This window comes from Botrytis porri (genome assembly GCF_014898465.1).
Source record: "Botrytis porri strain MUCL 3234 chromosome Unknown BPOR_002, whole genome shotgun sequence".
Lineage (NCBI taxonomy): Eukaryota > Fungi > Ascomycota > Leotiomycetes > Helotiales > Sclerotiniaceae > Botrytis > Botrytis porri.
The window spans coordinates 901,771-917,970 of NW_024066076.1; the positions used below are offsets into that span (position 1 = coordinate 901,771).

Genomic DNA, 16,200 nt, shown 5'->3' on the forward strand with positions numbered 1-16,200 from the left:
GTACGAAGTAATTACGGAGTAGTGAAGCTTTGATATCTTTTCGTCAGAATGTCATCTATGATTACTGATCTGATCACTATGATGGAAGAAATCAAGATGTGGTCGTAGGTGATAAATGGCCGCATCTAATCATCCTTTCGAGCATATACCGTCACCAAAAGGTATCACTGAAAAGGGTTATAGGATACAATTGAATGGATACCGAAGATGTCGATCTCAGTCGGTACTACCTCAACTCGCCTGAAGTCATCACACCCAACGCACAGTCCCGCATGAAAAAAACCAGTAGAACCTCATCCAGCAAGCCATCACGGACATTTATCCGACTACATCCCACTACATCCCACTATGTACCCAACTCAAGCCGCAACATCATTATGATTTCCACGATGCGAAGAATACACCCATTCGCTTCACACATCTCCTCCAAACATAGCAGCTCTGAACAGTAGAGTAAAACCGCAGTCAAATGAAGCCAAGTTATATTCCTCTTTCCCGCATCGAACTATCATTCACGAGGACTATCCAATCTATCTATCCACAACACTACTAGGTAGGTAGGTAGGTAGGAGGTAGGTAGAGCTTCACGTTTAACAATATCAATACTTGCATCACCAATCAAGATATTCAGAGTGAGTATAACGAGGTACTAGGTAATAAACATATGGATATTTGAACTTGCAAAATCCATTTCTAGACTCTCTTTGATTATATACAGTAGGATACCACATCTTCCCCTGCCTCATCAATATCAATATCAATATCAATATCTCAATGCTCTCTCCTCCTCTCCATTGTCTCTTTTCATTCTTCCTCTTCATGCTTCACCTAATCTATTCCTCTACCTCGCTTGCTCTCCTCTTCATGCTTCACCTAATCTCTTCCTCTACCTCGCTTACTCTCCCCTCATATCTCCATCACTCAAAATGTCATTCCCACCTCAATCTCATCCCTATCTCATCTTCACCACAATCCATCCTCCTCCTCACCCCATATCTCATCCCTCTACCCCCGCCAATCCCCAATCACATCTCTCGTCAAGTAAATAGCAACAACAAAAACAATTCTCCTTCTCCTTCTCCAAAACACAGAAAGGGTATTCCCATCGCCCAAATACAACACCTCAAAAACTAAATAACCTAAAGAGGCAGCACCCCATCAAGCTCGAGAAATTAGAAATCAGAAAATAAAAAAGAACACGCTATCTTTACAAGATATGCAGTATATAGTATACAGATTTTCTTCATGTGAGAATCATGATAATAATAAGATAATGATATGGGAAAGCAAAAGCAAAAGCAAAAGGATACAACAGAATGCTTCATCTATCAAATACCTACCTATTACATGAATCATTCCACAGCTTCAATAATCAATAACTACCCAATATCATAAATTTCAATTTAATGGAGTAAAAATTTGAATTTCTCAAATCATATTATATGTTATTGCTAAGACTAAGGTATCTAGAAACAGTCCGCATCTCTCAATTCCAATTCCAATTCAATTCGATAATGTAATGCGATTCCTAAGATGAAAGTAGAAGAGCACGCGCGTGAAAAAAAAAGCAATAGTAACCTATTAAAATGACGCTTTGCTCACTATAAAGATCGAACACACCTTTGATCTAGGTGCTCCCATTACTTTGGAGGCATTCTCAGGTTCTCGCTTACGCATTTCGATTCAACATTTGCTGTTCATCCTGAACGGTGCGTATAGCCTTTGGACTTTTGCTCAGCATGTAGAATGACAACTCCTTCGTATTCTACCTTGGATATGTTTGTTTTTTTGATGACGCCTCCAGGTGACAGCCGGGTTTTGAAGTTGATGTTTGAATTTCCGCTTTCTCCATTTGAATCGAAAAATCAACCTCGCATACTTTCGTCACGTAATTTTCATTTCCTGTTATCTACGCTCGATCCACGCTCGCCTCGTATTGTATCCAGATAATCTCCTCTCGATAAATCTATACTTGGTCTTAAAGAAGAACTTGAGCTCCTTCTTCTCCTCGCTCGAGATTCATTTGGATCCAAGGGATTGAGACCTGATGTACGAGCGAAGAGATTGAGGATATCGGATAGGGTAATGACACCTGTCAAACGACCTGAGATACGTGCACCTGGTAAAGCTGCAGCAGATACGGCAGGGAATGAAGGAGAAGGTGGTACAGAGCCACTGCCACTTGGTTGTTGAACAACGGAGGCATGTGCGAGAGATGGAGTTGCAGGAGCTGATGGAGATGGAGATGCGGATTCGACAACCCACATACGATGAGATCTGGTTGCGACAAGTTTTGCTACGGTATGAGCGAGAGTCGAATATGGGTTGACGTGGAAGACTGGGAATGAATCCTTTCCATCACCAATTCCTCGTTCGCTCAATATGACAGAGATGAAATGTATGCAAGAAGATTGGAGGAGTGGTAAACTACTTGTGTGCGTAAGAAGTTTAGTATCAGCTGTTGATATGTTACCAACAACATTTGCAGCGTTGTCAACCACTGCAATGCTGGTTAATCCTTCGTTGCTCATGAGCTGAAGAGCATCCGTGAGAAGTTTGTCACCACTATACCCTTGTTAGCAGAAGTTTTGTTGTGAGGATACTGACAACTCACTTGATTGCGATAGCGTGCTGTGTTCCAATATTCAAATCTCTCAGAATAGTCGGATATAACTGGTCGATGGCTGGGAAACTGCTACCATTATCCCATAAGAATTTAACCAACTTCAACTGACTCAAAATTCCCACAACTGTTGTAGTGCCTGGTTTGCAGACAAGAATACGATGTACACCGCTACCAAATATTTCTACGGCTTTCGAAAGGTCTTCTGATTGAGAAAGTGTTGTAAGAGGTTCTTTTTTGGCAAGTGTTATCACATCTCGAAGTGGGATAGGTTCGCGTTCCCGAGCTTTGCTTGCTAATTGCGAATATGTATCTGTTTGTCCTTCATCGGGGCTTGCTAGTCCAAGGACGACAAGGAGATACGCATTGAGGTCATTGTAATCGAAGCTATCGCAAGCAGTCGCATTAGTCGGAGTTTCGCGGATAAGGATGACATTTGGAGGGCCGGATTCTATGAGCGCCTGTTTGAGAGATTAATATCCCGAGTAAAGAATTTGAAGAAATGTAGGCAAACCTTTGTCGCATGTTCAACATCTGTATCAAGTTCACACCAATGAATATCAGATTCTTGTACCAATTCTCCAACGTGGATCTGTCTCCAATCCCTTCCTAGGAATTTTGGATCTCCACACTTTTGAGCGGGAGGATGATTTAATAACTCTTGAACCGCAGCTTGTGTGAATGATGGATGCCTCTGAGCCCTTGGCGATTGTCGAAGATTTTCGGCGAAGCTAGAACGATGATTGACAGTCGCAGGATTGTTATTACTAGGTGAAGAAGTACTCTGCCTCGGAGGAGGATCGAAAACTGTACGATCTGCCATGACAGAGAGATTAATTTGAGACTTGGATTTAGTGCTACCTAAGGATGTATAGTAGTTTGTTCTTTAGAACTGTATGAGTCGTGATCTTAATTTATTGGATTGATGATTTTGATTTTGATTTTGATGTTGATTTTGATTTTGATTGATGTTGGAGAATAGATGGGAATGATGATCATAGCAAACATGGATTGAGGGGTAGCAGCACGCTAAGATCCCTTACGATCTATAAAATTGGGGTAAATTCGGTCATGATGACTGTTTCAGTAATATAAATATTGATTTGCTGTAAATTACGAGGCAAAGGGATGATATTTACTACAAATTTTGAGCGTATTATTCTGAGAAAGGGATGATAGAGTGATCTGTGGATGTAATAAGGGAGGGACAGAAGAGAAGAACAGGAATTTGGGGTGAGTATTTGGTATCATACACGATCACTTAGGGTAGTTGGGTATGTTTATGATGAATGGTTACTACGTATTTATATTCGAGTAGGTGTATTATGTCTAGTTCTGTTCTGGTATTCTTTGCTCGTCATATACTACTAGGTACTCATATCACTATTGGTAAGAGTACATCAAATTTACCAGACCCTTGAACGGTTACAAGCCAACACTACCATTCGTATTATTGTTATAGTCTTGGAGGGGCTACCGACATGATACACGAACCCGGTAGCAAGGCCATTCATACCTATCAAATGTCCTTTCTACTCTTTGTGAATTATGGATCGGTGGTGCGCGCGTTTATCTCAAGAAGGCCAATAGGCTCATAAGTAGGATGATATCGATTGATGAGGCTGTGTTTTTGGGCAGTTATGGTCAGGGTACTCCGTACGGACTACTTCGTACAACGCATGTACTAGAAGGAAAATAACATTCATTGGTGTCTTCATCAACCAGTTTTTCATCAGCAAGGGATTCTAATAAGGAGGGGTAGATTAGCAGATAGAGGATACGCTATATCATTCCGAGAATCTAGTCTTAATTAACCCGTCACCGACGAGGTAAGGTTACGCAGGTCGTGGTGTCCTTACTCTAGAATCGTCAATAAATGGAATGGTAATCAAACTTCATGCAAAGACTGAGACATCAAGACCTATAATAATAAGTGCGGTAGCTGTAATGTAATGTATATAACATACCTAGGTACACATACAAAGTAGGAAGCTCCAACAGCAGTATCAAGGGCTCGTCAAGAAGTACGTACGGTTACCTTGTAACAACTAGGGATCTGTTGGTATTCATTCACTTATTATTATACGGTAATGTTCGCTGACAAGGCCATTTATTCATTAGCCATTATCGTAGAGACCACTCAGATGGATCCGGGATTTTGTTTTAGCGCGAGAAGTCACTTTATTAAATGTTTGTTTGGTGATCTCCAAAAAAAAATTGGGAGGGAATTCTAAAATTCTAAATTCTTAAATTCTCAAATCTAAACTAAAACCCCCACCACAACAACACAACTTCATCCAACGTCAACTTTCTAAATAAAGAAATCTTTCTTTCCCTCTCTACAAACCTTTACGCTTTCGATTTTTCCATCATTTCGTTCAATAATTATCTGCCATCCTCGACTTTGTAGGAATTAAGGCGCATTGAATGCGCCTCGCGCTCAAGTTTATAAATTCTTCCTTAATATTCAACGTTCCGATCCCTCGTATCCTTTGAAACCCTTCGAGTCCTCCCACCCACATTCCACCATCATGTCTGTTCTTCCAGCAGATGCACATGCAGAGCTTGCACAGCTACTGTCTGCTCTACAGTCCGCCGACAACAATGTTCGCACGCAGGCTGAAGAGCACTTGAACAATAACTGGGTAGCCACCAAACCCGAGATGTTGTTGATGGGCTTGGTTGAGCAAATATATGGTTCTAACGATGCAACTGTAAGATTTATCTCTTATCCTCAACATCCAACTGGAAGATTTGTGTCTCTAATTTCCATCATATCATAGACTCGATCATTTGCTGCAGTTCTCTTCCGTCGTATAGCATCCAAGTCTCGCAAGACAGACGAGAACAACTCGATCGAATTATTCCTCGCCATCCCAAAGCAAGAAGCATATATTATCCGACAAAAGCTCATAGAGGCATTAGGTCTGGAGAAGTCTAATCCAGTAAGAAATAAGATTGGAGATGCGGTCGCTGAGATAGCTAGAGAATATTCTGATAATGGTATGATATTTGGGCGCAGGAAATGTTTTGGAAAGTCAATCTAACATTTGATAGGTGAACAATGGCCAGAAATTTTGGGCGTTCTTTCTACTTTAAGTTCTTCACAAGTAGCTGGGCAGAGAGAAATAGCATTCAGAATATTCTCTACGACTCCTGGCATAATCGAAAAGCAACATGAAGATACAGTATTAACAGCTTTTAAGAATGGTTTCCAGGATACCGAAACTGCAGTAAGTTCCCTTGACGGTTAGGATACAGGACAACCACTAATAACATGACAAGGTCCGCTTGGCAGCTATGGAAGCATTTACATCGTTTTTCTCTAGTCTCGGCAAGAAATCACAATTAAAATATTATGGCCTTATTCCAGAAGTCCTTTCGATCTTGCCACCTTTGAAGGAAAGTCTAGACTCGGAAAGTCTCAGCACAGCACTTATTTCACTCATGACCCTTGCAGAGGTTGCTCCAAAGATGTTTAGACCATTATTCCACAACCTAGTTACATTCTGCATTCAAACAATCCAGGAGAAGGAATTGAGCGACGTGGTTCGTCAAAATGCCCTCGAGCTCATGGCAACATTTGCCGATTACGCTCCAGCTATGGTGAAGAAAGATTCAAGTTTTGTAACAGACATGATTACTCAATGCCTGAGTCTCATGACTGATATTGGCGAGGATGACGATGATGCAGCCGAATGGAATGCTTCAGATGATGTACGAATGTCCCAATCTAATTTGTCGAAGCACTTACTGACTAAAACAGATGGATCCGGAGGAGAGTGACTTGAATCACGTTGCTGGTGAGCAATGCATGGATCGATTGGCAAACAAGCTCGGAGGATCCGTTATCTTGGCACCTACCTTTAATTGGCTACCCAGAATGATGCTTTCCGAAGCGTGGAGAGATAGACATGCTGCATTGATGGCCATCTCAGCAATTTCAGAAGGCTGCCGGGATTTGATGCTCATGGAATTGACCAAAGTTCTAGAGCTTGTTGTTCCTGCTTTGAGCGATCAGCATCCACGTGTGCGTTGGGCCGGTTGCAATGCTCTTGGCCAAATGAGTACAGATTTTGCAGGAACCATGCAGGCGCAATACCACGAAATTGTAGTAGGCAGCATTATCCCGGTTCTCAAGAGCCCAGAACCACGTGTTCAAGCTCACGCAGCTGCTGCTCTCGTTAATTTCTGTGAAGAGGCTGAAAAGAAGACCCTCGAGCCATATCTCGACGACTTATTGAGTAACTTGTTCCAACTCCTTCAAAGCCCAAAGAGATATGTTCAAGAACAAGCTCTCTCTACCATAGCAACTATTGCAGATTCCGCAGAGGCCGCCTTTGCTAAATACTACGATACCTTGATGCCTATTCTCTTCAATGTTTTGAAGGCCGAATCAACAAAGGAGCTCCGTTTGCTACGCGCCAAAGCAATGGAATGTGCTACTCTGATCGCTTTAGCAGTTGGAAGAGAGAGATTAGGCAATGACGCAATAGACTTGGTCAAATTATTGGCCACTGTTCAGCAAGGCATTGTGGATCCGGATGATCCACAAGCTCAATATCTCATGCACTGCTGGGGACGTATGTGTAGAGTTATGGGAACCGACTTCCTCGCATATCTTGAATATGTCATGCCTCCTCTTTTGGAATTGGCAAGTGCTAAAGCAGACATTCAACTTCTTGATGATGAAGAGGAAGTTGAGGCCGTACAGGCACAAGAGGGCTGGGAGCTTGTTCCACTCAAGGGCAAAGTCATCGGCATCAAAACTAGCACTCTTGATGACAAGCACATGGCAATCGAGCTCTTGGTGGTCTACGCTCAAGTCTTGGAGGCCCATTTTGCTCCTTATGTGCAGGGTGTTATGGTAAACATTGCCTTGCCAGGTCTCGCGTTCTTTTTCCATGATCCTGTGAGAGTGGTCTCGGCGAAGTGTGTACCGCAATTACTCAATTCCTACAAGAAAGCATACGGTCCTGAATCTTCTCAATTAAGGGACCTTTGGGGAGCAACAATTCCCAAGGTTCTCGAGGTTCTGAGCGCCGAGCCAGCTATTGATACACTTGCTGAGATGTATCAATGCTTTTACGAGTCAGTGGAAGTGATGGGCAAGAATTGTCTTCCTAGGCAGCAAATGGATCTATTTATGGATTCCGCTATTTCTGCCCTGGAAGATTACAAAGAACGTGTCAGGGCTAGGGCGGAGGAACGAGCTGATGCCAACCGAGAAGAAGGTGATGAAGATTCCGAGGAAACACTTTACGCTATTGAAGACGATCAAACTCTGCTTTCCGACATGAATAAAGCATTCCATTGTATTTTCAAGAATCACGGTCCCGCTTTCTTGGAATCATGGCAGAAACTCCTCACAACATATTCCGCTTTTCTTTCAAGCGAGGACCCCACACAAAGACAATGGGGATTGTGCATCATTGATGATGTTCTCGAGTTCTGCGGTGCAGAGAGCGCTAGATATATGGAACCTCTCATCAAGGGTCCCTTGATTGCTGGATGCCAAGATCCTGCTCCCGCCAATCGTCAAGCCGCTACCTATGGTATTGGTGTTGCAGCTCACAGAGGAGGTGCACCCTGGACCGAGTTTGTAGGCAACACAATCCAGCTCTTGTTTGATGCTACGCAAATCCCCAACGCGAGAAGCGTAGATGATGTCTACGCCACGGAAAATGCATGTGCTGCCATTGCTAAGATCTTGCATTATAATGCATCTGGTGTTGCGAATCAACAAGCAGTCGTGACAGCATGGATTGACACTTTACCAATCGTTAACGATGAAGAGGCTGCTCCATATGCATATCTCTTCCTTGTTCAGCTCATTGAACAGTAAGTTTATGTATTCAAAGTTTGATTTATATATGACTAACACATCTAGACAAAACCCCGCCGTTACTTCTCAACCAGCCAAGGTCTTTGTGTTCGTTGCTCAAGCTCTTGAACTCCAGACACTACAGGGCCAGACTGCAAACAGAGTTGTTGAAGCTACCAAAAACCTCCTCGCGGCTGCAAGCTTAAACCCCGCTCAGCTTTTGGCTCAACTTTCTCCCAAAACTCAAGAAGCTGTTCACCCATGGTTTGCTTGATTTTTCGCTTTGCCTTGGGATTGATATTCGATTTGCATGGATGGTTGAGGGTATGAGATAAAGTTTTGATGATAGAATGATACCACATGAGCACGTATATTTCCGGGTTACCTTTGGGATGGTTAAGCTAAGGTGGTGGATGGAATTTGGCTAGTCATCAATATTACTCGACGAGTTCAATGGGTGTATGGAATGACATAGCAATCAAATGGGGGCCACTGCAAGCTAGATCTTTCTTTCTTTCTTTTTAGGAAGTAAATAACAATGGTTTGTTCAGACCTTCTCATGTTTTAAATAGCTTAGGAAAGCCTGGGATGCAGACGGAAAGAAATCGGGAAGTGGGAAAGAAAGAATAGAGAACAGAAAATCTCTAATATTGTAGGAAGTTGACTCGACAAGAAAAGGTCAATCCACAGTTACAGATAGGTGAATGAAAAAAAATGAAATATACTTATAAGTTGTTGATGAGAAAATTTGTGAAACATTTCAATCGAGGGCCATAATGGTAACCCCAAAAGGGTTGGGGTCCCTACATGATAGTGGCTTGCATATGGTGATGCAATGCCGTGATGCCCGATACTGGGTTTTCGGGATCTTTGAACTGGGATTATGTGGTGCCGAGAGTTTAGGAGGGGGGGAGAGGGGGAGGGAACTGGATGATTTCTTGCATTGGTTTGGCGGGGAGGGAAACTAGGGAAGAGGAGGGGATGCGTGGTGGATGGTGAGTGGGTGAGTGAGTGGGATGGAATGAAGAGAGAGAACGAGGTGGGTGCGGTGGGTTTGTTAGTGATGGGTAGAGGGGATTTTTGTGTGGATAGGTATATATATATATGTGTGTGTGTATATATAAGTAGTAGAAAATAGAGAGAGAGGGGGGGGGGGATGATTATTGATGTTGGGTATGTATGGATGTATGGATGTATGGATGAATGTATGGATGGATGTATGGATGTATGGATGTATGGATGTATGGATGTATGGATGTATGGATGTATGTATATATATATATATATATATTCAAGATTCCATTACAAATTGAATTAGGATGTTTTGATGATTAGAGTGAACAAATGATGTTTCGATGTATTTTTTACTTTTTGTTTTATAATCTTTTATGATATTGATTTGTATGTTGATCTATATTAATTGGGAAGGAGAGTTGATGATTACTTGGGTAGTTGGCTCGAGACATGTTGAGTGGATGATTAATTTTGACTCGGGTTTTCCTTCCATACAGAGAGATGGAATCGCACAGATGAGTAGATTAATAACCTATCTAAACTCTTTGATACCTAAGGCATTCAGAATATTTAATGCAAAATCCGTTCATTTTATAAGTGCGAGGTAAGTACCTAACTATGGAAGTGTCCGCAGACGGACGGGACGGGAGATACTTTCGTCGGGAATTAAGTGCATCATCTGGTTAGATCTCGAGTGAAGAGTGAAGAGTGAAGAGTAAAGAGATTGTGGGGTTGTACAGACTGGTAGATATACATATATTATCTTGAAGGTCTTTATTATTGAAGAATGTAAGAGATGAGAACAATTACACACATACCAGTACATATATCGTATCGATACTCCAGTCAAAGGCCATATATAATTTCGATGTAAAAGTCACTCGTAAAGCATTATGTAATCACACTTCAAATCACAACCTCCCTATTAATTTTGCCTTTCGGTTCTTGCATCACCACACAAAAAGTTGATTCATTGATCGTCCTGATCTAACTATATAGTACTTACTAGCACTACTACTAAACAAGCTTCGTTTCCCCTTTACGAGCAACGTCAATTGATACCAGAAATATATTTATCGATTTGTATCATATTCACTTACCTCAGCTCGAATCCCCACCACCCATCAAAGGCTTGCCAGTTATCCATCCACATTACAATATCGATACAAATCCCACGCATTTCAATCATCGGTACTTTCGAAACCGATATCCACTTCCGACGTAAAGCCCCCCGCAGATTTTCGGAACGAAAGACAATCAAATTGTACAAAGTACACAAGCTTTACAAAACATTACAAGAATCTTCCGACCGAGAGTGTGTCTTCTGAGATCTTCTGAGGAGGATTGGTGGATTCTGCGACTCGATATTATCACCACGCAGAGCGACTCGATACTTTGCGACCTAGAAAGAGATATGGCATACGACAAAGCGCATACTTGATTGAGAAAAACCCTGAAAACCCTATAAATTAATACAAACGTCGATTTTCCTCGTGAGATTCTGTGAGTGGTGGAGTATTTGCGGACTTGATCAAGTGGAGAGAAGATTTCACGGGAGGTCGAAAGAATCTTCGTCGTTCACGCAAACTTTCATTCGTCTTCAACACTCGAGTGTCATTACCGCACACTCGATTTCGACACAGCCACCAGCAACTCCGACACAGATGTCGACGTTATCATGAGTAATTTCTTCAATATGCCAATGTCCCAAGAGGACCTGCAGCGGCAGGTCGCTCAAAGGAGGGCGCATTCTAGGTCTCTGAGTATACCACAATCTCAGCCGCAGCAGCAACAACAGCGGCCTTCCGCACAATCTAACGGAAGTTCTATGAGCATGAACCATAATATGAGCGGTGGAAATAGCTTGGATGAAATTATCATGCAGAATAATAACGAATTACAGCGGCGGCAGAGTTTCTCACAAGACTTTTCGCAAGATCACGATCGCAGATCTTCCATGCTGGAATTTGGCAATAGTGATGTCGGTCTGAACGATTTTCAATTTGCCACCCCAACATCTTCTTCCGAAAACCCAATGTTACGTCGACAATCCTTAGGTGAGATGAATATGAACGACTTTTATGGCGGAGGGATGGAGTCTGGAATGGGTATAATGCCACAAATGCAGCAAATTGGTTATTCCGACTCTGTGCGACCAAATTTGATGGATACAACGATGGGATATGGGTCTTTCTCGGGAGACATGATGCCTGGAATGATGAGTTATTCTTCCATAGGTATGGATGGTATGTCTCAAGATTCGCCGATGGGCATGTACTCGAATGAGAATTATTCCCCGACGGTATATGGGAACGATCCCATGGATTCTATAGACTCGAATATGTTTATGGGGGGTCAAGATCGTGGGAGGATAAGAACGATGGCCGATGAGAATAACGAAGAGATGTCATCGAGATCCGTTATCATGGGCCCCACAACGTCGGAGTCGCTTTTGAGAGCTCGAGAGGGCATGATAATGAGGCCCTTGGAAGATGAGAAGAACGAAGCAATGTCTTCGAGATTCGATGTCATGGGTCAATCACCAAGCGCGATGAGCATGCCTCAAACCTTAATTAACTACAACTCCCCGTCTACTCCAAACGCACCTCCGAATCTTTCAACACGAACATCAAGTACGGCTATGATCCCCACATCTGCATCAACCCCCACAGCTCTCACCGCTCCCGATACCTCACCATCAGGGCAAGGTATTACGGGCATATACTCCAGCACTGGCTTTGATATGCTTGGAGCATTGATAAGAGTGGCTAAAAGACCAAATAAAGTTATTAACATTGGCGCCGTCGATTTATCATGTGCGTTCGTTGTCTGCGACTTACGAGAGACAGATTGTCCTATAATATATGTATCTGATGTCTTTGAGAACCTTACCGGATATTCAAGACATGAGGTACTAGGAAGAAACTGTCGATTTCTCCAATCACCGGATGGCAAAATCCAAGCTGGTGAACGTAGGACGGCCACAGAAAATGATAAGGTCTATGAACTCAAGAAAGCTGTAGACAATCGAACGGAAACTCAGCAGGCCATTATCAATTATCGAAGAGGGGGTCAACCATTTATGAATCTTTTGACGATGATTCCCATCCCTGCAAGTGACGACGACCCTACACTCTCTTTGGTGGTCGGTTTTCAGGTTGATGTGGTTGCGAACCCAACTAGTATCGATGGTATGAGTGGTGGGAATTATACGATGAATTATAAACAAGGCACATTACCACGATATCAATGGCAACCGCCTCAGCAAAATATTCGTCTTATTGATGCCGGACAAACGATTAGTCGAGATGATGTTAGCGCAGCATTAGCTTCATATGACAATGGTAGCGATCCGGAAACTACTAAGAGAATGTTTGATAAAGTTCTTTTGGAGAATAGTGATGATGTTATTCATGTTCTTTCTCTGAAAGGCTTATTCATGTATCTTTCACCGTCGTGTTGCCAAGTCTTGGAATACGATGCATCTGAGTTAGTAGGAACCGCTTTGTCTTCCATCTGTCATCCTAGTGACATAGTTCCTGTCACTCGTGAGTTGAAGGAAACATCACAAGGAAGTGCTGTCAATGTTGTGTTTCGCATTCGTCGAAAGAACAGTGGCTATACATGGTTTGAGAGCCATGGTTCTCTTTGTGCAGAGCAAGGCAAAGGTCGAAAATGCATCGTTATGGTTGGTCGGATAAGACCAGTATATGCATTGGCTAGAAGCGACTTGATGCGAATGGACGGCCTCAGTGATCAACAAATGTATTCGAAACTGTCAACATCTGGCATGTTTCTATACGTTGCAACAAATGTTCGGTCCCTCTTAGATCGTACACCAGATGATCTTGTTGGTACAAGCATTCAAGCATTGATGCGTGCTGACTCTAAGGTCGCGTTTGGTCGAGCCTTGGAAAAGGCAAGAACGGGAAAGATTGTCAAATACTCACATGAGCTTTTCAACAAGCGTGGTCTTGTCATACAAACCGAGACAGTACTATATCCTGGAGATGCATCGGAGGGTCATAAACCTACATTTCTTGTCGCCCAGACCCGATTGGTCAATAAAGCATCTCGAAATGTTGCTTCGGCCACTGGAGCTAATGGTACTACTATTCCTGGCGGTAAAACAATGATCATGAGTCCCATGACTAGAACAGATGTACAAACTCCCGATAGAACATCATCAAACAATCAATTGGCTCGTTCCCATGCTAGCCCATTTCCGGAACCTATGACACCAGGAGCTTCGGGTACTACAACTATACCTATCACGCAACCAGGTGGATCCGGACTTCCAATTGGATCTCAAGATGAAGCTTTAGCTTCTAGGGATAATATTTTTGAGGAATTGAAAACGACACGCGCTACAAGTTGGCAATATGAACTTCGACAAATGGAAAAGGAAAATCGATCACTCGCCGAGGAGGTAGCATCGTTAGTAAATGCCAGAAAGAAACGAAAACGAAGAAAATTACCTGGTAACGTCCAACGCGATTGTGCTAATTGCCATACGAAGAATACTCCGGAATGGAGGAGGGGGCCGAGTGGGAATCGAGACTTGTGTAATAGTTGTGGATTGAGATGGGCGAAACAGGTGAGTGATGACGGTTCTGACACCGCACCAATAGCTGGTCAAGCTGTTGATCATTCATCATCCTCCACATCTTGAAGTTAAGTTTGTTGAAAAGAAAATCCGCTTCAATTTCCGGTTATTCTATATTCATCTCTGGATCAAAATCGAAAAGTTCTCAGTGGATAATTTCAATATCAAGGGCGGGTCAAGGTGCCATTTCGCTATTATCCGCGAGAAAAATATTCAAGCACATAGCTGCTTTACGCCCTTTTTGCTCTATCATCGTTCTTAGTTTGTTATCTCATCCACCCCATCGCACTACTTATACGGCACACGACACTAATCTCATATCTTCTAAACGTTCAGCAAGGTCGCATATCCTCGCGTAGTTCTAAACGCAGTAAAGATGGTGATGCGTCAAGCAAACATTCCAATTCGCCGAGCCATTCTAGTCCACTACATAATGAAATTTCGCAAAACTCAGAATCATCAAATCCGAATTTAAATATCAATCCGGGAAAATTAACGAATTCTACGGTTCCGAGACCGTCAAAGTTGTTGAAAAAGGACTCTGATAATAGTGTAAGGACTGCAAAAAGTGGAAGTCCCGGAATGGGTACTGAAGGGACGGGCAAAATTGGAAAGGGAAATATTGGACCTGGGGGAATTAGTAATGGTGGTGTCATGGGAAGTGGGACGGCAGTTCCGGCATCTCTTGGAGGACGAACAACAATGGAGAGTCAACCTGTTCATGCGCGAAGTTTGGGATTCAATGAAGGTGGTATTAGTGGGATTACAAACATTGAGGAGGGAAGAGAAAGTGAGAGGAGTGGGGGGACGAGTGGAACGAGTGGAATGAATTGGAAGGGAAAGGGTGTAGTGAGGGAGGGGATCACTGGCGGCCAGAGGGAGACAACCGATGAGAGAAGAGAGCGAGAAAAGAACGACGACGAATATAAACGAATTTTCGATAATGCGACGAATCATAACGAGCACTTCAAGGATGGTTGATTAGCAGGATTCTTCTACATTGTTTTGCTAGTTGAATTTGGAGGGATTCATGAAACTATTGGATGGGCTTTGCCTTGGAGTTTGAGTGGAGGGTTTTGGGAGGATTTGTTATGGTGTTGGGAGTTGAGCTGACGCGCTATGGCGCGGGTATCTAAGTCCTTTTGAACGTTTTTGCTGGTTATTGGGGAGGTGGGGTTGAATTGTATTGATTGGGGTGGGCTGGGGTGGGATTGGATGGCATGGCATGGTGTGGGGCTTAGAGTTCTTTATACCAGGGGCTTTTACGAGCAGTATTTGTTTGTTTGTGAGAGATGGGAAAGAGATGGTTAAGGGAATGGGAAGGGGCTGGGTGGTTATCTTTGAATGTGGATGTTTAGACTTGGTGGATGGGCTAGTTGGTTGTTGGGATGTTGAGGTGGATGATGGTTTGCTATATTATATCGTATCGCGTTATTATACTCTACTCTCTGATCTTTGAAAAGATGAAGGTGGGAGAGTTGGGTTGGGAGAGATAGGTTCAGAAAGACTGATTGGGAAAGTTAAAAGAATACATATACTTATTCAGTCATTCATTTATTTTTGATATTAATAATTGGGTTTGGTTGACTTGATTGCTAGGCTTGATTGAATAACCGGGTGATGGAATGACGGGTGATGTGAATCAAATGATGAAATGTTAAAATAATGAAATAATGAAATAATTATAGATTTATATCCCCTAGACCGCCATTATATGACGCCTGAATAATCTGTACATTGAGCAAGACTATCAATATTTTTGTAAATAATATTGATAATAAGGAAATCAATAAATATATGATACACAATAATTCTATTAATGTGATTTCAATTAATATGGAATTTGATCCTATAGATGCAAAGATATTATATCTAGATATCCCCTTTATTTTGAAAGCAGGGAGTTCCTTCAAACCTATAAATTTTATCGATTTCAATCGAAAACTTATTCTATAAGTTAATACTCAAGAACATAATATATTCAATTTATTTTATATTTACTTTTCTATTAAAATAATAGAATTGATAATAGAATAAACGAATTTATATATATAAATATTGAAAGACGAAGAACTTTCGAATTTATAGATATTTCAATAATATTTTATAATAATAAACAAGGTTTATTTATAT

The 16,200-nt window shown here is 42.1% G+C and overlaps 3 protein-coding genes across 3 annotated transcripts; 2 read left to right on the plus strand and 1 right to left on the minus strand.

The window, feature by feature from the left end:
• Window positions 1–1,895: 1,895 nt before the first annotated feature.
• On the minus strand, window positions 1,896–3,446 carry EAF01_001338 (uncharacterized protein; the record flags this gene model as incomplete). The annotated part of the gene is made up of 3 exons (XM_038909588.1): window positions 1,896–2,565; window positions 2,615–3,084; window positions 3,138–3,446. The coding sequence occupies 3 exons, from the start codon at window positions 3,444–3,446 to the stop codon at window positions 1,896–1,898; spliced, it is 1,449 nt and encodes a 482-aa protein (XP_038774400.1).
• A 1,440-nt stretch (window positions 3,447–4,886) lies between these two features.
• On the plus strand, window positions 4,887–9,171 carry EAF01_001339 (uncharacterized protein). The gene is made up of 6 exons (XM_038909589.1): window positions 4,887–5,337; window positions 5,407–5,626; window positions 5,681–5,856; window positions 5,909–6,340; window positions 6,390–8,464; window positions 8,514–9,171. The coding sequence occupies exons 1-6, from the start codon at window positions 5,155–5,157 to the stop codon at window positions 8,719–8,721; spliced, it is 3,294 nt and encodes a 1,097-aa protein (XP_038774401.1). The 5' UTR covers window positions 4,887–5,154; the 3' UTR covers window positions 8,722–9,171.
• Window positions 9,172–10,445: 1,274 nt separating this feature from the next.
• Window positions 10,446–15,233, plus strand: EAF01_001340 (uncharacterized protein). Its single transcript, XM_038909590.1, has 2 exons — window positions 10,446–14,058; window positions 14,404–15,233. Exons 1-2 carry the CDS (start codon window positions 11,140–11,142, stop codon window positions 15,046–15,048), a joined length of 3,564 nt encoding a protein of 1,187 aa, XP_038774402.1. The 5' UTR covers window positions 10,446–11,139; the 3' UTR covers window positions 15,049–15,233.
• Window positions 15,234–16,200: the final 967 nt, after the last annotated feature.

Coding starts and splice junctions, on each gene's coding strand:
- EAF01_001339 (XM_038909589.1), top strand. CDS start 5,155: ATGTCTGTTCTTCCAGCAGATGCACATGCAGAGCTTGCACAGCTACTG. Junction 5,338..5,406: donor ATGGTTCTAACGATGCAACT/GTAAGATTTATC, acceptor ATCATATCATAG/ACTCGATCATTTGCTGCAGT. Junction 5,627..5,680: donor TAGAGAATATTCTGATAATG/GTATGATATTTG, acceptor AACATTTGATAG/GTGAACAATGGCCAGAAATT.
- EAF01_001340 (XM_038909590.1), top strand. CDS start 11,140: ATGAGTAATTTCTTCAATATGCCAATGTCCCAAGAGGACCTGCAGCGG. Junction 14,059..14,403: donor GATTGAGATGGGCGAAACAG/GTGAGTGATGAC, acceptor CTAAACGTTCAG/CAAGGTCGCATATCCTCGCG.